The 24,907-nt window shown below is 39.3% G+C and overlaps 1 protein-coding gene across 1 annotated transcript in view; it reads right to left on the bottom strand.

Moving 5' to 3' along the window:
- The window catches only part of LOC106085010 (S phase cyclin A-associated protein in the endoplasmic reticulum), a 293,777-nt gene that overhangs the window by 3,400 nt on the left and 265,470 nt on the right, over nucleotides 1–24,907 (bottom strand). Inside the window, exons 10-11 of the mRNA XM_013249005.2 lie at nucleotides 5,814–5,984; nucleotides 5,593–5,745 (exon numbers count right to left, since the gene is read on the bottom strand). Coding sequence (XP_013104459.2) covers nucleotides 5,593–5,745; nucleotides 5,814–5,984 — 324 coding nt within the window. The remainder of the gene's footprint in view (nucleotides 1–5,592; nucleotides 5,746–5,813; nucleotides 5,985–24,907) is intronic.

The raw sequence follows: 24,907 nt of genomic DNA, 5'->3' as shown, positions 1-24,907 counted from the left end.
TTGATTATCATTCTACTTCACAGATGACTGTCCAATTCATTTGTTTAAAAATTCAACATTTAAGGACGCTCCTATTTATGAGACAACTCTGTGTCTTCAACTAAGGCACAACATTGCCTTTCCCCAAAGTCAGATTCCTTACCTTTTACAAAATTGTTACCTTCACTAAAAGATGTGTGTCTTTAATAAGAAGGTGTAAAGTTAAGGATATATAAATCTACCATTAAAGTTCAAAAAATCTTTGATACCAAGTAAAAGATCTTTCACCAAAGGAACTATTTCCTTAAAAAGCTGGAAAATTGTTCATTTTTAAATTAAGTTAGTGATCTTTGGCACAAATCTTTACAATTAGGACCAAAAATTTTCAGTGTGAACAGATTCCCATCGACTACGCACTGGCCACTCCTCTACTATGCCCAGCAGTTAGAAAAAAAGGCACGTATGCAAGACTGAAGACTGGTTCGATCGCAGTGGAGGAACCCTTTCTGGCATATGCCTTCTCATTTTCCCAATATTTTATTCCATTTTTCTAAGGATTCCAAATGCATTGACCACGCCATCGCCGAATTCAGGGCGTTGGACGCCGTTATACTATCCACAAAAATCCTGAATTTCGAAAGGAGTAAATTACTTTCCAGGATTTGCGAATATTGTAATGGTATAGACCTCAGCCTCAAAAACCATACACTCAGAGAAATTTGTTAGCAAAAACAGCAAAACTGTTTGCTGTAACAGTAGCAAATCGGCTGAAAATGGGACAACAGTAATTTTCTGCTAAAACAGCAAACATTTCCTGCGTTTTCATATGGTAAAAAAAATCAAAAATGTCATTAATATTTCCAAAATTTTTATTATCATAACGTAAACTTTTTTCCAATTTTCTAAAATTTGTTAATTTTTAAACGAATTTAAATAACAGCAGACAAAACAACTGCTACCAAATATTATACTTTTGCTTTTTAACAAAAAATTAACTCATAAAATTGTCAAGTTCATCATTTTAGAGCAAATGCCACTATTGCTTTTTACAAATTCATAAACTTTGTATGGATTCATTCAAATGTTTAATTAAGTATCAGCAGACGGTGTTTGCTGATATTAACAGACTAATTTCTCTGTGTGTATACTCGTCCGGCACTCGCATTGGTATACCGATGTCAAGTGCCTCGGTGTAGAAATCCAAAGCCGTCCCTGACTCCATCTTGGAGTAATGACTAATACTGTGTCATACTGTGAAAACCGATGACTAATACTCTTCAAACACTGCATGTGTCTACCACTCCTCCCATTGGGGAAAGATAGTCCTGAAAATCGCATTCCGAATCGGTTTCGGTGTCAAATAATCTGAGACTTTTCTCAATATGGAACTCTGGCCGTAACCCTTCTCCTTCAACATGCCAAGTTCCTTCAGCCTAAGCATGGCACATTTTCGAAGAAGTACCTCAATAGGTTGCACATTCAGTACCGGTTCAAAATTTGCCTACGGTGAGGACCTGCTCTCGTGATTTCAATACAAGCCAATCTTTGTGCTTTCTATAACTCACAAGTATGAGTTCTCCTTTCACCGTATCAGTGTCCCACATATCAGCACTACTTTTACAATGTGTGTGTACATCCATAAATTATCTTCGGACTAACTCCCCACTTCATAGCGAGTATGCTCTTGGAGGAATAGAAAGCACAGAGTGTATTTCCGCTTCTTTTCTTCGTATTCCTTATTCAAGACAGTTTCGTATCAAGGATTAGGTCTAGATATTTCACCTTAAGCCTAAAATCCGGTAACTTATGCCTCATGTCTATATATACCTATGTATGTCAACATGTCATAGGTAATGACATAAAATGACGCAAATGTAATTTTCATTTTCAAGCAGGAATACCTTACCACACGAAGGCGAAAGATTTTCGTCCTATTAGTCTGTCATCCTTTGTGCTGAAGATTTAGAGGATTGATAGAAATATATCTTAGGGCATAGATCCAAGGAGATTGCCTGTCTCGGAAACAGCATGCATATAGTGAGAGCAAGTCCAATGAACAGATATGTGAGAAGTTCGTCCCTGTTCTCTAATGGAATGGTTATGGGCAAATTTACATTTGCTTCAGTTATTGTTTTAATACTTTTTTATTTGAGCATACAATATCCCAGAATTTTTTCTCTCAGTCTTGAAGATGACATCGGGTAAATGGCGGCCCCAATGCGCATACACTGATTTAGTCAATTTTTCCCGGCACGGGATATCTATGTGCACCACACAAGCTGGAACTTTGAGGTCCGATCTGTGTAGGGTTCTTTGCGGAAGCCTGGCTGCGAGCTACCGGGTGCGTCCAAGGTTGCAGATAGTGGAATACTCCATACGGAGTTGCTGCAACGGCAGTCGCGGACAATCCGCTGTATCGAGCGGTTACAACAAGTCGATTATTCAAATTCGTGTCTACTATTTTCAGCATATCAATCGTTATATTGACAATGATTTCGCGAATGTTGTTCTTGAGCTGTGCCATGTTCCGTGGTTAACATAATGATTTTCTCCACTACAATAACGCATGTTTTGTTGTTGACTGGAAAAAACTTCAAAAACTAAAGTCTTGATGGAGAATTCGACGAACAGCGGTGTCATAAAATCCTATAGCAGCTGCGTGCCAAACTTCGGCGAGAAAGCACACCTGACTGCTTCCCTTTGGATATTTATCGGAGTTTGATGGTCCCTTGAAGTCCATTTTAGGGTTTAGAGACACTTCCACTCTACCGAAATGAGTTAACCCATGACAGTATCGAAATAGGGCCAGGAACGGGTCTGTGAGTAGGAATTTCAAAATTAGCACGGAAGCACCGTTAGAAAACAAGCTATAGATGGGGAGAACCCGATTCTCTCTAGACAAGAGCATGATGGCAACGGACAGAGGAAAGAAAACAACTTGGGGGACTTCACCCTTCAAATGTGCCCCTTCTCGATCCTCTCCTCACTCAACTCATCGCTCGCAAGTAGGTTTCTCTGGCGCACCCTGTACAATTGTGGCATTTCTGGACATTGAAAATGCTTTCAATAATGTCAAACCGACGTCAGTCATGAATTAGCTAGAGTTTCAGACATAAACACTACCGTAAGAAAGATTATTAATATTGGGTTACCCAAAAAGTAATTGCGGATTTTTTAAAAGAAAGTAAATGCATTTTTAATAAACCTTAGAATGAACTTTAATCAAATATACTTTTTTTACACTTTTTTTCTAAAGCAAGCTAAAAGTAACAGCTGATAACTGACAGAAGAAAGAATGCAATTACAGAGTCACAAGCTGTGAAAAAAATTGTCAACGCCGACTATATGAAAAATCCGCAATTACTTTTTGGGCAACCCAATGACTTACTTGCTTACTAAAAGGTGGATTACGACAGGCTTGGGAACACCTCAGTGAGGTGTACAGTCTCCTATACTTTAGAATAAAGCCATTAAAAATATATTATTATCTGGAAGAAACAGGTGTAAAAGTGGTCGTGGACGAGCTTATGAGACTAGGAACTACCTTACACATGTCATTGTCTGATCGAAAAACATGCTGACAGACTGAAGGTTGCAAGTAACGACTTCTGTAGAAGTTGTTAGAACGTCGAGGAAGAAGAGGAAGAAGAGTCTATAGAAAATCTGCTGTGTGTGTCCCGCACTGGCAGTCAGAAGAAGATCCACTTTAAGTTCTCATTTCTTTGAGAACTTGTCTGATTTAGTGGGTGTGAACATGCGGAAGTTTTAGGACATTTTAAAGCGATGGTTCAACGGTAGGAAATAGAAGGCATCTTCTTTCTTCTGTTCCTGTGATATCATAAGGGGCAAAAACGTCTAAGTGACTCGGATGGACACTTTAACCTAACCTAGCCTATGTCTCCAAGTGAAGAGCACCAGCTTCTTCTTTTTTCGGTAAGTCCTCGTCCCATTCCTCGTAGCTCCTCAGTGACTTTTTCATGACTTTGCTGATCGGGAACAAAAACTTGCCTCGCATATGAGGGTAGTTTTTTTGTGCCGTCCCAGTTTAGATCGGAACGGTCTTCGTTTATCACTAGGTTCCAGAGAATCGAGGAAACCTTGTCACCCGTTTTTTGACCAAACTATCTCACAAGTCCGCATTGACAATCTTGCCGCGTAGTCAGGGCGACGACTATTGACCCTATCTCCACGTTGCTTAATGCCCACTCAATATTTAGTAAGGCCGCCACAGCGTACTCCTTCAATTAGAGAGACGTGTCGATCTTCGTGAATGGCCGTATTCACCAACTTGCCAACCTTGAAGTATGTGTGATGTGTCCCACTACAGTTCTTCGATGTCAGATTTTTTTCTTACCTTAGGCTATGCCAGAGTTTTGAGAAAAAAAAAACGATGAGATTGAAGAAACCCTAATTCCATCATCCTGTTGTGGTCTACTTTTTCCGCCTTGAGTATATGACTTTCCTCCGAATGTCGCATAATGCCAGGCTCGATTAAAAAACCCCGTTCCGGACATGGCAGAGTAAGTCCAAGGAACTTCTGCTGCAGCGCCGGGATGATTCCGCTCGGCCCGGCTGACTTAAATGGCTGGAAAGTGCGCACACACCATCATCTTCTCGTCGACAATATCCATGACGAGATCTTTCGTAGACGTAGATCATTTGGGTAATACGATATCTTGATCGCCGTAATATTCCTGGGAAAAGCGTCTCCATTACCTACGGATTGGCCCGATGGAGCTCTTCATCAGCAAGGGCTGCCACCTCAGTGTAGAACACATTGCTACAACAACAACAACTACGGCTTGGCTCGTTGGTATAGCTGATACAACTCCCATTTAAAATGTATTTTAAATCGGCAAAGATAGTTAAATTTAAACCGATTAGACTTTTTGGGAACCAGGAGGACACAATGTTTATACAATGTGAACAAGGTTTAAGTTTCTGCTTAAAGAAACACACTGTCCAAAGAATTTTGCAAATACTCAATGCAGGGTATTTTACATTCGAACTCAATGCGCCTTTACTGTTTTTATACCCACCACTAAAGAACGGCAGACACAATCCCATGGCAGCCGGTTGTACGTACTGGATTGACCCGGTGGAGTCCTTGATCGGCAAGGGCTGCCGCCTTGACTTCATGAGCCACTATAGGCCGTAATATTTGTCCCATTTGGCTGAAATTCTGCATATGGTGTTCAATTATGATTTTCAACAACTGTGTCAAGTACGGTCCAAATCGGTCTACAACCTGATATAGCTCCCATACAAACTGATCTCCCGATTTGACTTGTTAAATTCTTACAAGGTGCAATTTTTATCCGATTCTGTTGTGACTTTCAATACCTGTGCCAATTACGGTCCAAGTCGGTCTATAACCTGATATAGCTCCGGTCTCTCGATCATCCTTGTTCGGTTCCTAGAAGCTTTAATTTTTGCTGGTTTGACAGAAGGTTGGTATGTAGAGTAAAACTTTGCCCTTCAACTAAATTTATTCTGTATAAATTTTAAGCAAAATCCATGGTGGTGGGTTCCCAAAATTCGACCCGGCCGACTTTCGTACGCTTTTACTTGTTTTAACTAATGTGATTTCAATCAAAACTATCTTTTACTCACCTCTAGATTAAAATCACGTGATATCACATTACGAGCTTCCTGATTTTGGAACGTTATAGTTACTAGGCATGGATAGACCACCACATTCAAATGTTCAGGTAGTTTGGTTAAATTCTTAATGATAATGGAACACTGTTCAGAGGTTAAGAGGTCCTAAAAAAGAGAAAATTTTGAAAATAATTCCAATTTGCCACTTGCCACATTACAGTTTGCATGCTTACCTGATTTTGTTTATTGTTCGCGCAAAAGAAACCAATGGTTGCTATTAAATCGATGATAACTGCCTGAGTTTCACTGTTTTTAGCTGCAGTACATTTATTGCCACAATACTTCAGTAGAATTGTAATCACATCAAGGAACTTCAATGAGATCGCCTCGCTGGACATTACCTCCTAGGGGAAATGAGACGGAAACAAATAAAACAAGAATAAGAAGAAACATTAGAAATGTCACAAATTTCTCAATTTGCTATTGGAAAAAATATTTATCATTTTGACCCAAAAGTTCTCAAACGTTTCATTCATCGAAAGTTCAAGGACACTTGGGAATATACTAAAATAAAACTTCAATGGTACCAAAATAATGTATTGCCGCTTCCTCGTATCTGATTTACTTTATTATTTCTTGCAAAACTTTTTGCTGGTTGCGCTTAGAATGCCCTTAAGATGAGTTTTGAAAATAGTTCAAGATTTCTTTAACAAAGTACTGGAAAGAAATATTTACAAAATGAAGCCACGACGAATATTTACTTGCGATATTGCTACACACGAAAACTGTTTTGGCGAAACTTTGAAAACTACGTTGACAAAAAATTGACTACTTTTCAAAATTAATTGCAGTATTTCTGTGAGCTCTAAAATTCAAATATAGAGATCGATCAAGAAATAGTATTATATCTTATATATAAAACTCAATTTGTGTTTGTTCGTTTGTCGGTTTGTTTGTTTGTTCCATATAGACTCAAAAACGGCTGTATCGATTACCTTGAAATTTTCACCGATTGTGTAGGTTGGTCTGAAAGGAAACATGAGGGGCGGACTCTTTACCCTTTACCACAAGAGTACAACCCAAAAATAAAAGTATACCGATCGGGACAGTATGGAATTAAAATGAAAGGTATTCAAGAGTAGAGTACGAATTTCAAAATAAAAGTTGAGTCCATGTACCTGGGGAGCGCCCCAGCCCCAAAACCCCTTAAAATAGATTTATTTGGCGGTCATGACAATATGGGACTCAAATGAAAGGTATTCGGGAGCAGATTACGAATATGGTCAGGAAGTAGGAATGGGCTTTATAATTTATTGATAACGGAAGGGGCGGACCCTCCACCGTTACCCAAAAAACACCACCCAAAATCAAAAGTTGATCGATGAGGACAATATGGGTATCGAATGAAAAGTATGCGGGAGAAGATAACGAATCTGGCTTACAAATTCATGTCGAAGTATAGGGAGTCACCCCACTTCCACAAAAACGCCCAAAATAGGCACATTTGCCAATCACGGATATATGGGACTAGGTTTGTTTGTTTCGTATAGACTGAAAAACGGCAGAACCGATTTGCTCGAAATTTTCGCATATTGTGTAGGTTGGTCTGGAAGGAAACATAGGTTATATAATTTTTCAGTATCGGAAGGGGACCCTCCCCTTTATACCAAAAACACAATTCAAAATCAAAAGTGGACCGATCGGGACAATACAGGTATTAGAGAGTAGAATACGGGCCGCCCCAACCCCAAAACTCCCCCAACAGACATATAGGACGTTCATTTAAATATGAGGCTCAAACGATAGTTATTCGAGAGTAGATTTCGAATCTGGCATACAAAATCAGATCGAAGTATAGGGGGTCACGCCACCCTTCAAAAACGCCATTAGACCCATTATGACTATAGTATACATTTGTCTAGATTGTGTACATTTGTCTGGAAGGAAACATAGGCTATATAATTTTTAGATATCGGGTGGAGGCGGACCCTCCCCCTTATCCCAAAAACACTACCCATAATCAAAAGTGGTCCGATGGGCACAGTAAGGGTATCAAATTAAAGGTATTGGAGACAAGAACACGAATATGGTATTAAAATTTGGGCCCAAGTACCCAGCGGGCCCCCAAACCCCAAACCCCAAACCTCAACCCCAAAACTCCTCTAAACAGAAATATTCGAAGTTCATGTCAATATGAGACTTAAATGAAAAGTATTAGGCAGTAGATTAAAAATATGGCATAAAACATTAGTTCATACGATTCATATTTACCGGCCATGGCTATATGGGGCTCAAATTAAAGGGATTTGGAAATGCAGCATGAATTTGATATCCATATTTGAGTCGAAATGTCTGAGGTGCCATCGCTACCCTAATGAGAACATTACCCTAAGGAAGAACATTACCACCAGGAACCGAAAAGGGGCAAATTCTCAAACATCAATGAGTGCTTTCCGATTCAAGTTTAAACTTAATGATAAGGGACCTTTTTTACAGCCGATTCCGAACGGCGTCCCGCAGAGCGGGACCATGCATGGCATTGTACCTCGCAAATGTCGCCAACTTAAACACCGCTTTGTCCGATGTTCTCGCCAGGATTCGAACGAGTTCAGCTACAATGGCACGAATTCGATATCCGCATTCAGGGCGAAGTATCCCCACCCTAAACAGATATTAGAGAGTTAAAGAAGGTGCAGCGGAGCGGGCCCGGTTCGGCTAGTTGTAATATAAAACAATGAAGACCTTAGCTTAGGCTTAAGCCCTCTTATATAAGACATTAGACTAAATTTCAGCAAAATCAATTCCCCTCATTATTAACCTCATCATGTGAATATCCGGACAGAATTTAGATTTCATTGACTGTTTCGCTGTTCAACAGTGTCACCCACGCTCTTCACTCGGGCCACGCTCTTCTCGAACTCGGACCTAAAAGCTTCGGATTTATAAAGTTTATTGAGGGCAGTCCTCTGGCCTTCACCGTCAAAGGGTCTGCTCTTTCATTCTTACTCCGCTAAGGTCAGCACTGATGGCCAGTCTACTGTCCTCACCTTGACACCACATCACCTAACGCATTTCATGATCGCCCGGAACTCAGCCTGCAGGACTGTATCATGGTCAGACAGTAGGAAATAACTCTCAGTCCTTGCATTGAAAAAAAATTTGGCCCAAAATTTAAGAAATTTTCTTTATTCGTAGGATTTTTGCAATGAAAACGAACCAAAGAAAAAAACTTTAAAATACAGATGCTATTTTAAAATTTAATTTCCTATCTATTTATGGAACTGACCAAACGTTTCAAATTTTGATCTTATTCTACTTCATAGATGATTGTCAATTATTATTTTTTTAACTGAGCACCTTAACCTTAGAAAATTAAATATTGAAAGAAGCTCCTATTTGTAAGACTATTTTGCGCCTTTACCTACGGTCCACCGTTGCCTTGTCCCAAGGTCAATTTCCAAACTTTCAACGATATTTTGACCTTCACTTTTAGATTTTTCTTTAATAATAAAAAGTAAAGTTAAGGATTTATTAACTTATTATTAAACCATTTAAAATAAAAAATCCTTAATATAAAGGAAATATTAAATAATTGGAAAATTAAGTTTACTAATCTTTAGCTCGAATCTTTAACATTAGAACAAATATTTTTCAATGTGGGTTCTCATGAAGGCACACCCCAGGCCCACTCTGTCCACTAGCTTTGATCCATCCGTGAAGCTTGAACTTGCTCATGGCAATACCAGAGTTCGCATCAGTCAAAGACTGTCCGAAACCTCTTAAATTCTTTTCAGGTTTGCCTCGATTATACCGCGATAGTGTGAAGTGCTCCTATCCTCAATCTACTCTCCAATGAAGTCTCATAGCCGCAGTGGCTGCCTCACACTTAATCTGTTTTTCTATGGGTCTGATGTCTAGAATAGTCTCCAGTCCCCTAGTTGCATTTTTTCTCTGTCGCAGTCCACCAAACTACAGCGGAGTAAGCAAGTATTGGCCTTATCACGCTCCTGTAGAGCCAGTGACCCGAAGCCTTTCGGGTCGACATAGTCCGAGTTAACGGCGTGGGCGACAAACGCACATGTAAAACTTTGCAATAGCAAAGCGGTCGGTAGGACGGCGAAAATCCTATGCGGAAATATGGTTCGGGAGTAGACGAGACTATTACTGAAAGGATGTAAGAAGGACGTCAGTGTAGCATTCGGTTTCATGATAGGACACAAAGGACTGCGAGCTCATTTATATAAACTAGGTGCGGAAAGTAATAGCCTGTGTAGGGAAGTGGGGAAGACGATGAGACGTTTGAGCATATCCTATGTCATTGCCCGGCTTTCGCGGCTAACAGACGCCGGTACTTATTTTATGTCAATCTAGTCAGGTGATTTTAAGTCGATCTAGCGTTGTCCATCCGTCCGTCCCTCTGTCTGCTGAAAGCACGACAACTTTCGAAGGAGAAAAGCTAGCCGCTTGAAATTTTGCACAAATACTTTTTATTAGTGTAGGTCGGTTGTTGTATATGTTTTGATACAGCTACCATATAAACCGATCTTGGGTCTTGACTTCTTGAGCTCCTAAAGGGCGCAATTCTCGTCCAATTGATTGAAATTTTGCACGTGGTGTTTGGGTATCACTTCCAACATTTGTGTTAAGTATTGTCAAAATCGGTTCATAACCTGATGTAGCTCCCATATAAACCGATCTTGGGCATTGTCGTCTTGGGCCATCCGATTTAGCTGTAGTTTTGTAGTTTTATCCGATTTAGCTGTAGTTTTGCATGTGGTGTTTTGGTATCATTTCCAACAACGGTGCTAAGTATGGTGCAAATCGGTTCATAACCTGGTAAAGCTGCCATATAAACCGATCTTGGATATTGATTTCTTGAGCCGCTGGAGGGCGCAATTCTCATCTGACTTGGCTGAAATTTTGCACAAGGTGTTTTGTTATGATTTCCAAAAACTGTGCTAAGTATGGCGCTAATCTGTATATAACCTGATATAGCTGCCATATAAACCGATCTGGGATCTTGACTTCTTGAACCTCTAGAGGGCGCAGTTCTCTACCGATTTGGCAGAAATTTCGTACAACGGCCTCTCCCGTGACCTTCAATATACGTGTCCAATATGGTCTGAATCGATCTATAGCTTGTTACAGCTCTCCTATAAGCCGATCTCCCGATTTTGCTTCTTGAGCCCCTACAAGCCGCAATTCTTATCCGAATGAACTTAAATATTACACAATGTTCAGCAATCAATTCATTTATGGTCCGAATCGGATCCATGGTGGAGGGTATTTAAGATTCGGCCCGGCCTAACTTAGCACACTCTTACTTGTTTTAAGTTATGACGCGATTAACAAAATAAAAATTTCATTGTTAGCAAAAATTATATTCACTCAAGTTGTCAAAATTGTTTTCACTGTTTGTTGAGGCTATAACATATGAAAGCGAGACTACTGCTTTCGGGATGGTGGTTTAACAAACAGGAAATACTAAATGCCAGCCCGGGGATTTGAAATGTTCATACCAATATTTCACGTTCGAAGGACATTGCAAGAGTTTGGCAAATAAAGCTAAATTGAAATTTTGAATACCATTGCAATACCGAAAAGCAAACACATTTATAACTTTGAGTTTAGGGAGTCGAACATCAAAAAGGGACGAAAAGATAACAAACAAAAAAAATTAAAGCCAATATTAAAGATACGATTTTTGGTAAGTATGAAAGTTTCCACGAAGGTCTGGGTTTTTCAATTTATTTTGGAAACATAATTTATTATGTGTCTGTCTTGTCGAGCTGCGAAAACAACATTGGAAACTTTTTCCCCCAGCATTCGTTGTGGATTTTTTCTTTAGTCTGTTGGAGTTGCGTGATTTGGTGCGGTTGTACGGTCGATGTCGGACAAATGAACGTGGGCGAAGAAGGAGAGTTTCAGTCCATGATTGTAACCAAAACATTATGGTTAAGCAATTCATGCCTCCGCAGCAGTCTTGTAAAGAGAAAGAAATTTGGCAAGTCATGCCACAAATAAGCATGCCGCATGTGTAAGCAAGGCTGCGTCTCAGTTCAGCGCTACCAAAGTGTTTTGAATAGACCACAGAAGTCTAAAATGAGGAAATGTTGTAGCATGATTAGCTCTAAATCGAAGCCAAACAAAAGTCAGCACATGGATAATGTGTTTCCTAATTCCTTTCTTATTCGACAGGCAAACGAGTCGGATGGCGTTAGTTTAACATGGATCCGATTGTGTTGGAAAAAAGTTTAAAAATGTATTGGCATCCTTGTGATTCTACAACATGAATTTTTAAAACAATCATTATTGCCAATATCAACTCTCGGAGTCTGGTTTTATTTCATTATTGTCATTTGAATCAATGTTGCTTCTGTTATAGAAACTTGCCTTTAATAATTGGAAGATAATCTGTTCTCCTTAGCTAGGAGACAGAAAAAATTCCAAATTATACATGAAGGATATGAGGGTAACCGCCAGACATAGGTTTTCATGCGAGTTTCAAATCTCAAAGCGAAAATCAAAAACCATGTTATTGCAATATTGTTTTTAAATGAATTGTTTGTAGAAAAAATTTTATTAAAATTTTGTCTTTAGAAAAATTTCATCAAATTTCTGTTTTTAAATCAATTTTTTTTTAATTTTGTATTCAGGAACATTTTTATAGAAACTTTGTTTTAGAAAACATTTGATTAAAATTTTATCATAAGTTTTCGGAAGATGAAATCTTTATTCATATTTTGTCTTGAGATTTTCTTTTTTTAATTTTGTCTATAAAAAAAGAATTTATTGCAAAATGTTGTCGTTGGAAAAAAAAACTTTGAGTGGGTTTAAGCGTTTGCATAATGATGTCTTTAAAAAAAATATCATTGACGTTTAGACAAAAGTTTATTGAAAAAATTTTTTTTTTAATAATTTTGAGATGAAACAGGCCAATAATTATCTTTGGAGGATTTTGACAAATTAAGAAAAAATTTCATTACAGTTTTGTCTTTAGAAAAAATGTGTATGTATATCTTCATTGTCTTTCAAAAAAAACTGAGTAAATTTTTTTTTTGAAATTTTGTTTTTGAAAAAATTTTATTGCAATTTTATTTCTACCCAATTTATGTAAAATGTCTTATAAAAATCTTGCCTTTAGAAAAAAATTTTTCTTTAGAACATTTTATAGAAAGTTCGTCTTTTTTTTTTGAAGTTTTATCTTTAGAACTTCTTTCTTTATGTTTAGAGAAATTTTTTCACAGAAGTTTAGTCTTAAGGAAGGCGAAGCGAACGTAATGCAAAAAATCTCGCTGATTTCATTCAGTGGAACATTCTGTCAGTACTTATGGAAAATTTTCAATTAAATGTTGGCTTTAAAAAAATGTCGAGGTAGCCCGGCAATGGGCCAAATTTTGCCTTTAGAGCAGTTTTCACTGTAATTTTGTCTCTAGAAAAAAATTTTATTCATAATTTTGTTGCCACGGATACAATTTGCCTACATGGAGTGCATGGGGATAGCAGTCAGGTCCGGTACTGCCGAGATAGAGCTATACAACGTGTACATACCGCCGGTTGGTAGCTGTCTCCCGATTGATGGCCAAGCTTACAACCCAGATATAAGTGGGTTACTATCTGGCCATAACCGTCTGGTTCTAGGGGATTTTAATGCGTATCACACTTTATGACAGGTAACGACCAGCGTGGCATAGCTTTGGCAGAGCAGATTGAAAGCTCCACGTTTTGCACGGTGAATGAGGATGCCCCCACTAGGATTACCAGGAGGTGCAGCAGCTCGCCAGATATCTCCATTGCAACCCCTGATCTCCTGAGTGACGTATCCTGGCAAGCCGTCATCTCTTTGGGATCAGACCACCTCCCCATAATTCTCACCATCGACCGACCACCCGACTTCAAAACCTCTGAGCGCCGGACGTTTATCAATCATAAGAAGACCTATTGGGCTTCAGTGAACCGCCACGTCCCTCGGATGTTCTTGTGGCCGAGAGGAAATTCCGAGACATCATTAACGCAGCAGCCGCTCGCTTAATACCAGCCGGTCGAATACCCCAAATGCGGCCCAATTTCCCAGCGCAAGCAATGGTACTCGCAGATGAGCAGAATGGGATTCATGGATTGAACCCCGCTTACCCTTACGACGGAATCTCTACATTAATGTGAAGAATCTGGATTCACCTGGAGTTGACTACCTTACTACACTCTTATAGTTCCCGATGTCTGGAAAATGGACAGAGTGATCCCGCTACTGAAGCCCGGAAGGCCCAAATTTGGGGGAGTCGTAAAGACCGATCTCCCTTCTCTCACCAGTGGCAAAGACGCTTGAGGCATTACTCCTCCCGAGCCTCGTAGGAGAATTTCCATTCGCCGAGCATCAACATGGATTTCGAAGACTGCATAGCACAACAACAGCTTTGCATGCCATCACCGCACACATTTGCCGTAGTTTCAATTATCCCAGGCCATGTGATAGGACAGTCCTCGTGACACTGGACCTAACGAAGGCACTGGACACGGTCAGCCATGCCAAATTATTTGAGGACATCGCCTCTGAAACGCTGGGTCGGGAATTATCTGTGTGGTCGCCAGTCATTTGTGGAATTTAGGGATAAGAAGTCGAAGCACGATATTTTAAACATCATTTTCCAATGTGGGGATTTTGGACGTTTTCATCAAGAATTGTGGCCAAAATTTAGATATTTAATGAAGATATCTCAATCCGTTCCAAATTGACTGGCTTATTTCCACTTATTTTTTCCATTCCACTGTGCGTCGACCCGAAAGGCTTTGGGTTAATTAAGTTTATTGACATCCGGCCTTCACCGCCAAATCACCATCACCCCATTCATTCCCCCTTTCTCCGTTATCGCCCGACACCCAAACGATGTGGATTTTGTGACTAACACCTCATGCATTCCGTGATTGCTCTGATCTCCGCCTGCAGTCTAAAACAGATCTCAGTCCTTGGGTTCTGAATGAAGACCCCCAGGCCCACTCCGTCCTCCGACTTTGATTCATCCGTATAAATGATCTTCCAGACGGCAATGCCAGGGTTCCGTCAGCCCAAGACGATGCCGCTGGCAGCAATGCCTCGCACTCGACCTCAAGGTTCATCGCAGGTATCCGATCGGAAACCTCTTCCCTTCCTTCCAGGTCTCTATCGTCGCCTCGATTATACCGCGATGGTATGAGCTACTGCCATTCTCCCATCGCCTTAAGTCTCATAGCCGCAGTGGCTGCCTCACACTTAATCTGTATGTCAATGGGTCGGATATCAAGAATAGTCTCCAGTGCCCTAGTGGGCGTGTTCTATGAACCTTTCGAATGGTCCTAATGCTGCACTTTTTCTCCATTGCAGTCCACAGAGACGTAAGTAAGTATTGGTTCTGTAGAGCCGTTGTACTATCCTCGGAATCAGGACCCATTTCGAGCCTATGGCCCTTCTACATAGTGCCCAACATCTGTAAACCTTCTCAGTACGCCCCTGAATGAAACTTTCAATAAAGTTTCCTATCGAAGATCACTCCTAAGTATTAGACCTAGTCAGATATCGTAATATTTCCATTTAGGAAACGTGGTGCCTCAAATTAGACCACCTTCGTTTTCCTCGTGAACAGGCATATTTCAGTCTTCTCTGGGTTAAAATTGAAACCCGCGGGTCTGGTCCAGTCATACGCCATATGCAAGACCTTTTTGGCCCTTGCGCATAGCTGGTTCGGATCCTTACCATAGAAGTATTATAACATCGTCTGCATAGCAAACGGGTTCAAATCGCTCCTCAATCAGCATCCGTAATAGATCATGGTGGGCACCCAAAGGAGTGGCGATAAAATGCCCTTCTGTAGTGTGCCCTGTGCCACTTTCGCCATTATGTTTATGTCATGGGACCTACAATTTATCCACCTATTCGTTAGCATATGGTTTATCCAGTCTTTAAGTACCCCGCCCACCCGGTACTGGTCTAAAGATTAAATCAATGACTTGGTCCGCACATTGTTAAACGCCCCCTCGATGTTAATGCAAACCGCCAATGTGTACGTCTTGGCATCGAAACGTTCTTCTTTTTTATGCACAACCTCGTGCAGAACAGTCTCCACCGACCTTGCCTTGACATACGCATGCTGTTTGAAATTGAGCATTGCGCTACTCTTTATCATTGTTTCCATTACACATTCCATGGTTTTGAGTAGAAAGAGCGTAAGACTTATAGGTCCGCAGGCCTTTGTTGTCGCATAACTTGCCTTGCCGGGCTTGGGTATGAATACCATCCTTGATTTCTGCCGGGCTTTCGGTTATTGCATTAACTTCGTCATTTGTTGATCGATTCTCACGAAATTTTGCACAAGGGATTCTCCTATGGCTCTCGACAATTTTAGTTTCCTAGCAATCGGTTTACTGCATACTTATATTAAACTCCAGATTTTCACTTCAGGGGTCTTTGCATTTATCAACCAAACCTCTTAAAAATTGGCCTAGTGATTTCCTTTGTGACTCCCACATTATGGACGGATTTTGGTCGAATTTCTACATTTCCAATTTCAGCAATTTCAATTTCCACAACTTAGCCTGCATACCCAAAGTGGTGTAGGATATCAAAAGGTTGGCTTTGCACGACTTAGTCCGTCCTTACTAGTTTAATTACGACTATACTCTATATCCACATCAGCATAGGAATCCAGCTGGTTCGTATTTAGTGTGAACATTGGGAGGTGATATACAATAATTTCAAATGCCAGCGAAACCGACTTAAACAGATGCATTTTATATGTCTGAGACCCTAAAACGGAAGATTTGTCTACATATATGGCAGCTTACTTACTTACTTTAATTGGCTATGATAGAATATTTGTTCCACTAGCCGAACGTAGTTAGCCTTCCAAGCGTCTCGATCTTCTGCGCTCATTCTAAAATCTCTGACCCCAAATTTTGAGGTATCTCCCACAACTTGATCTTTCCATCGGGCTTTTGGTCTTCCCGGTTTGCGTGTGCCACCGTGATTGCCTTCGAAAGACTTCTTTGCTGGAGCTTCTTCATCCGTTCTGACAACATGACCTAGCCAACGTATCCGTTGTATTTTGATGCGTGTAACTATGCTATCGTCGTCATACCAGCTCATACAGCTCGTGGTTCATACGTCGCCTATATTCTCCATTAACGCAAAGTGGTCCATATTTTTTACGAAGAATCTTTCTCTCAAATACTCCAAGCTCTGCCTTATCTGCTTTCACAAGTACCCATGCTTCAGAACCATATAACAGCACGGGTAGTATCAGTGTCTTTGTCTGTCGGGAGGTGGCCTTGTTTCTAAACCTACCTACTTAGTCCAAAGTAGCATCTGTTGCCAGTATTATTCTTTTGGAAGTTGAAACCATCCATTTCGTCTTATCTCCATTTATCGCCAGACCCATTTCCACAAACTCTCTTCCGATTCATTCAAAGGCTGCAGTTACTACTTCCGCAGTTATTTCGATTTCGTCGGCCATATCAATTCACATCTGCGTCTCGTATAATCATCTCCAGCAGGATATTGAAGAGATCACACGATAGGCTGTCTCCTTGTCTGAAACCTCATTTGGTATTAAATGGTTGGGAGAGATTCTTTCCTATTTTTACTGAGGAACACGTATCAGCAAGTGTCATCCTGCAGAGTCTTATTAATTTTGCAGGGATACTAGCAGCCATAGCTAAATATCATTGTGAAGCCCAGTTCAACTCCCTTTTCCCAATTTCACACTCATAGAAAAACGTCTGCTGATAGTAGCAAACAGTGTCTGCTGATTGTTAGTAGTTAATTTTACTGCAATTACAGCAGTAGTTCTGCTGTTATAGCTTATGTTTACAATTTCAGAATAGCAGTATGACTGCTGAAATGTCTCTTGTTTGCTGAAACTAACTGCTACTTAATTTATGATAAGATTGTTTGAAGGAAAGTAAACTAAAAGAGAAGATTTAAATTTTGTGAAAGAAGAGAAACTGCCTGATCGCAACAAAAAAATAGGTCAAATATTCAAAACATACGGTCGGTAGTAACATGCAAAAATATATAATACACTCATAGAAAAAAGTTTGCTTAAAATAGCAAACACTATCTGCTGAATGTTAAATTTGTTTCGAATGTTATTGTAGCCGTAGTCCTGCTATTACAGCAGTAGTCGTGCTATTACAGCAGTAGTTCTGCAATTTCAGAGCAGCATGCTTACTGCAGAAAAGTCTGTTGTTTGCTGAATATAACTGCTTAATTATGAAGGGGATGTTAGAGCAAAAAAATAAAACACAAATGTAAATATGTCTCTCAGTGGATTTTTATAATCACCACTTGCAAACGGCCATGCCAATTATGTACAAAATAAGAAAAAATGCGAGCGAGCTCCGTCACATTTCGAAATGTATACCAATGGATGGATCAGGTAGCATCATTATAGTAATATACCACAAATTAAAATTATTTATTCCTACAAAATTCCTAAAAAAACAAGTAACAGGCAAACATAAAAAATAGCATAACAATATTTTTCAGCAGATTTTGTTTGCTGATTTAGCTGACCGAATTGTAAGAAATGTTTTTTTATACAGCAGCCCTAAGTTTGCTGAAACAGCAGTAATGTCTGCTTTCCCACTTTCAGCAGACAAAAACTGTTGTTTTGAATAACAAATTTCGTTGCGTGTAGCTAAATTGAGTGGTAAAGAAGGTTTTATCGACATGAGACCCTTAATAAGGAGGTCGGACAATATAGCAACTATATCCAAATATGGGTCAATTTAGCTTGTTAAAGAGTTTTACATGCATCTGGACAAAACAGGAACCTATTGCAAGTTTCAAGTGAATGTTTAAATTTTTAGACTTTGTAGCCTGATGAAGTGACCCCAAAGCAGAAAATGATTTGTATCTCGTGGAGTGTAGAAGGCCTAACACAGGGCGGTGATTGAGAACAACAAAACGATCTCGCTTTGAACAGTTAAATTTGATTCGATGACCATTCAATGGGGTCTAACGTTGTTAGGCCTACGTCGCAAATGTTGTCAAAATGGCCCTTCGTTAGCTTAATTGAAAGATGCTTTAGCATTCACCATATTAACCAGGCATCGAAATAGCGGATTGAAATATTTTCTGTTAGCTGTCCGAACGGAGGACATGAAAGATCGAATTCAGAAATTCGTTGAACTTATACCAACCATATTTTATGAAAAGAGTCTGAAACGAACTAGATAGTGATTGTAAGCTGCTTGGTGCATTCTCTATACCTTGCACCGCTGTACATACTTCGCATATAAAAGCAACGCTATTCGAATTGGGCTACTCTTTACCGGATGATTACTGTCCGGTACACTCTTTTGTTAAATTTCTATGGAAATATTTGATTTAACTCCACGTTCTAAGGGATTGTTGATTTTGCATGCACAAGTTTTCATTTATCGATGCTTTGATGCGTAAATGTTTTCAAGTGCTTACACGCGTCTAACAATCCAACACAATCTAAACATTTAATTCGGAAAACAATGATTTGAGTGTGATACCGTCAACTTGGCTGCTTCAACCACCCACACAACATCTCTTCTTCCTTTTTTCCCTCCCAAACCTCTGTGGTATACAATCGCAAACAGCTAAAGAACAAGATGAACGAGTGCAAATAATCTGCGATACCCGAACTCACAAATTTGCCAACCATCCATTAACTCACTCACCGCTACTCGGAGTGAAGTGTCACAATGTTTACCATCTCTGGCATTTGATGAACGATAATGTCAATATCAGTCATTCATACATCAGCAATGTGGTCCTAGGCAAATACAATTCCTCATTCATGGAGAAGTTTGCCAAGTGTGGTAATGCCTTCCCGGATGTAGCCGCTGCTTATTGTTTATACATATGATAGATGCTCTCGCACAAACAAACGTAGGACTAAAACCACCTGCAATCCCTTACTGTATCTCTCTCTCTTTCTTCATCCCCCTCACCATTGTCGTCGCAGCAGAGTGTTATATAACCACCATCCACGGCGCATTGTGTGACATTTCGCAAAAGTCACTTGTCGCTGTCTAAATCATGTTCGCAACAACTATTGACAGTTGTCAATTTTTAATTTGAACACTTTCCTGTTCGCGAATCTGAAACAGTTGAAACATCAGATACATGTATATGGATCCAACGAAATAAGAACGTCATTTGTGTTTAGGAAAAGCCTTTGTTGAATTTTCGCATTTTCTTGCCGATTCCCACTGAGCCAAGAACGCCGACACAACATCTATGAAATATTCATGAACACTTTTATTAAGTCATTGCATGCGAAAGTATTTTTATTAAGTCATTGCATGCGAAAGACTTTTGATTTTCATTTACATTCTAATTGAATTTATTGGCAGGACAAGGCGGCTAAGTCCAATCCTTAGGCTTGAGTTGGATTTAAAAGCGGCAAAAAGCTGAGTTATTCTAAAACTCAGGCCATAAGTTTTATTACACTACCCAGAAATACCCACTATAAACGTAAGCCAATCACACATCAAATTAATCTGGCTCATGATTTAACTCCTCAGACTCGTAAAGAGCAAATCTTCCACCATGTCACTAAAGTTTTTGAGAGAAAAAATCCAAATACAACTAGCAGAGACACAAAATGTTTTGCAGAGAATGAGAGTTGAGTTGAATGACAGAAAAACGGCATTTATTTTAAATAAAAATGCTGCACCTTGCAAGCCTTGCAGGAAAGCAATAATGAACGCTATACAGTAACGAAATAGATTCGAAAATTAATGTAAACAAAACTCAGTACTGTAATAGGTTTAAGACTTCTGGAGACCATATAGAAACTCTTCTAGATGATTTTGTCCATACTTGGAAAGCTCTCAATGTGCAATTTCCCCAAAACAGAATTTATGCTTAAAAAATTATTTCTAAAATTATGTGATTGCAGGTTTTTTAGCCCTTTCACTGCCGATGACCTCTACAGAGGACATGACTTTCAGAGTCCACCCTTCATTACTCATCTGATTTTTGTTATATTTTTTTGTTTGATTGTAAATAAGATTCGAATAATTATGGTGATTTATTGGTAATATGTAAACGGTGAACTTTTTCCGGAAAGAAGATGTGTTGCTTAGTAAAATGCACACGAAACAAGTAAAAGCGTGCTAAGTTCGTCCGGGCCGAATCTTATATACCCTCCACTATGGATCGCATTTGTCAAGTTTTTTGCCCGGTATCTCTTTATAGGCAAACCAATGAATAAGATTTGCTATGCTATAGGAGCTATATCTGCTTATGAACTGATTTGGGTCATACTTGGCTTAGATATTGGAGACCATAGCAAACACCAGTGTGCAAAATATCAAGAAGTAAAAACGGCAGATCGGTTTATTTGGGAGCTATAACTGGTTATGGACTGATTCAGACCATATTTAACATGTATGTTAGAAATCGTAGATACAGTTACTATTCAAAATTTAAGCAAAATTGGACCGATCGGGAGATTGGCTTTTATGGGAGCTATAGCGCCCTCTACAGGTTCAAGTAGTCAAATCGGGATATCGGATTATATAGGAGCTATATCAAAACATGGGCCGATATGGTTCATTTACAATCCCAACCGACCTACACTAATAGGAAGTATTGGTGCAAAATTTCAAGCGCCTACCTTGATCAATTAACAAAGTCATGACGATCAAGAATATATATACTTTATGGGGTCTTAGACAACTATTTCGAGGTGTTACAAACGTAATGACGAAATTAGTACACCCCCTCTCATGTTGGGGGGCAAAGGTTAGGTTAGGTTAGGTTGAAAAGAGGGTGCAGATATTAATCCGCCCCATGCCACTATGGACATACACCTAAGCCAGTAATCGGCTTGTTGTGCGCTCTAAAAACTATAGAGTATCCCCTAAAAAGAAAATTTTAATTTAGGAATTCCGTGCTACTTACAAAATCCTTAATTGTTTTCAATACAACTCCCCTATGTGGATCATGTCTGATATTGTGTCTCCACCTAAGTGCCGGTATCTGTTGGACGAGAAAGCCGGGCAATGACAAAGGAAATGCTCTAACGTTCCATCATCTTCCCCGCATGCCCTACACATGCCATTACTTGCCGCACCGATTTTACATAAGTGAGGTCGTAGTTCTATGTATCCCGTTATGATACCAATAGCTATACTGGCCTTCTTCTTGATTCCTTTCAGTAATAGCCTTGTCTTCTCACGATCTGGATCCCTCCATCGGATTTTCCCTGTTCCACAATGTTGCATGCGCATTCGTCGCCCACTCCCTTAACTCAGATTGCGTCGACCTAAAAGGCTTCGGGTTAACCAAGTTTATTGACGGTAGTCCTCTGGCCTTCAACGCCAAATCGTCTGCCTTTCATTTCCCCTTACTCCGTTATGAGCCAGCACCCAAACGATGCGGATTTTGCCATCCTCAGAGAAGGCGTTAATCTCCTTCTTACAGTGCAAGACTGTTCGTGACCTTAACATCCTGGTTGTTATTCCCCTTATGGCAATTTTACTGTCGGTAAAGATGTTCACACTCGACGTCCTCGCGTTAGCACCACACCACTTCACGCATTCCGTGATCGCCCGGATCTACGCCTGCTGGACCGTATTATGGTCAGGCAATCTAAAACAGATCTCAGTCCCTGTGTTCTCAACGTAAACCCCCAGGCCCCCAGGTTGGAGGGCATACAAATTAGAGATCAAGCCTAATGTCAGTGTAGAGCATTTCGAAATGGTCATGTCCCTTGTAGTGGACATCGGTAGTCAACGGTTGTAAAATCTTAACTGGATTATTATACCGTTATGTGACTATTTAGACCAAACTTGGTATGTATGTTGAAAGCTATAACAGAATTCACTGTGCAAAATTTTAGCTAGATCGGATAAAATTTTCGTTCTCGAGGGGCTCAAGACGCCAATTCGGTTGATCGCTATTTATGGGAGCTATATCGAGCTATAGAAAGAATTGGACCATACTTTCCATGTCAGTTTGAAGTCATTTAAGTAGTCTACCTAAGAAATTTGAGCGAAATCTGATAATAGTTGCGCCCCCTAGGGACTTTCAGTTGATTAAATTGATAGCATAGGTGCCTAAAAGGATCATTATTGGCATAGTTGGTTTTATAATAAGAAATTTTCAAAAGATCAAAATATCTGGTAGGTCTGATAGGAACGTTAAAGAAAATTCGACTCAAAAGAAAGCAGGAATCTATTTGGCCATGAATTAATTTAGTCAAAAACGTAATGTTTAGCATGGTTCTACGACTTTTAATGTAGGAAGCTTTATAAGATTTAATCGGTACTCATACGAAGGTAATGAACTTCTGTCCCACCCATTTCGACGGAGACAAAATAGTAGAAATTGTTTTTGAACTGATTCTATCAAATCAGAATGAATATTGTAGTACGGATCCCATACCACTGAACCGTACTCGAGATTAGTTCTAACTAGCGACGTATATAAGTTTTTCGTCACAGAGAAATCGTTAAGTTCTTTACTCCAGCGTTTCATGAAGCCAATTGTTTACAACCATTGAGATGTGTTGACGGAAGTTTAAGCGTTGATCTAGAAGAAATCCAAGGTCTTTAAAGTTATAGACTACTTCAAGTTGATTGGAACCCAAAAAGTAGCTAGTTTTAGGAGAGGTTATTCTTGAAAATGATATGTGTTTGCATTTGGAAATATTAAGTTCCATAAAGTTCTGGTTGCACCATTCGTAAAGAGTATCAAGGTCATACTGAAGATAATACTGTTCATCAGAGTCTCTCGTTGATCTGAAGATCTTTACATCATCTGCATACATCAAAATATTCGAGTGCTTTGAAGCAAAAGGGAGATCGTTTATGAACAAACAAAACAGCACAGGGCCAAGGTGACTACCCTGTGGAACACCTGAAGAGACAACAATTGGTTTGAAAACTGCAGTACCAAATTTAACTCTTTGAGTAAGTCCAGTCAGATATGATCTGATCCACTATAGTAAAGATGGACTGAAACCAATAAGATCTATTTTTCTTAACAGAAGGTTGTGGTTGACTTTATCAAATGCTTTACTAAAATCGGTATATATAGGATCCGTTTGGTAGCGTTCCCTAAAGCCATCGTTGACTAAACAAGTAAATTCTAAAATATTTGTTATCGTCGATTTCAATTTCCGGAACCCATGTTGGTAGGGAGACAATATAGAAGAGACTTGATGTGAAATAGTGTCAGTCAGAATTTTCGCTAATAGCTTCGGAATAGCATTCAAAATTGAAATGCCCCTGTAATTAGATATCTCATTACGATTTCCGGCTTTAAATAACGGTCTTATATAAGATTGCTTCCATAATTCCGGCAGATATCCATGCTTTAACGAACTGTTGAAAAGTGTACAAAGGGGATACGAAAGTTCGCGAGCGCAATTCTTTAAAATGTTCGATGGAATTCCATCTGGACCGGGATTAAAAGAGATCTTCAGTGACCTTAAATTTTCAAGTACTACGTTTTCGCCAATCTCAGACACGTCTATAAAAGCTGAATTGTTGATTGTGTATGGATATGTTCCACATAAATCATAATAATTATCTGAGTAGGTAGTGCTAAAAAAGTCAGCAAAGATGTCGGCAATGCCTGAATCGTTATCAGTTACTTTTGCTTTATATCTAAGAAAATTCGGTAAACTATTACAACGGCGCCTTGAATTCACAAATTTGTAGAAGGATTTAGGATTTAATTTCAATTGATATCTAATTTTATTCAAATAACTACCATACGCCAATTTGTTTTCTTTATTATATTCGCATCTTGTTAACGAATATATTGAAGTCAGACGTTGACCCTGAGCGTTTAAACCTTTTGTATAATTTATTATTTATTCTTCCTAGAAAGATTGGTTGTATTCCATGGAGGACCAGATGCGTTGCAAAAAGTAGTTTTAGGGACAGATTGGGAAATAAAGTCAAGTAGCACAGTATAAAAAGTTGAAATCATTTCATTGATATCTTTAGATCTAAAAATTTCATTCCAATAAACAGATGAGAGTAGGGAGTTCAGTTTGATGTACTCAGTTTTAGCAAAACAGTAGACTATTTCAATTGCTACATCTCTTTTAACTTTAGAAGTGGGATAGGGTATACGTAATTTGAGTGTCGGATGATATCTATCCTCAGGACTTGCAACCGGATCATTAGAACTTAAACAAAGCTCAGATGGTTGATTAACGAAAACAAGATCGAGTAATTTAGAAAATGAATTGTTTATGTAATTAATTTGAAAAATGACTTAAGAAGTCATATCGGTTGATCGGTATATATGGGAGCTATATCCAAATATGAACCGATGTGGCCTATTTTCAATCCCCAG

The sequence above is a fragment of the Stomoxys calcitrans genome, chromosome 3 (genome assembly GCF_963082655.1).
Source record: "Stomoxys calcitrans chromosome 3, idStoCalc2.1, whole genome shotgun sequence".
NCBI classification, from domain to species: domain Eukaryota; kingdom Metazoa; phylum Arthropoda; class Insecta; order Diptera; family Muscidae; genus Stomoxys; species Stomoxys calcitrans.
The sequence above is the reverse complement of the archived record's forward strand: the minus strand, read 5'-3'. Positions and strand labels throughout refer to the sequence as shown.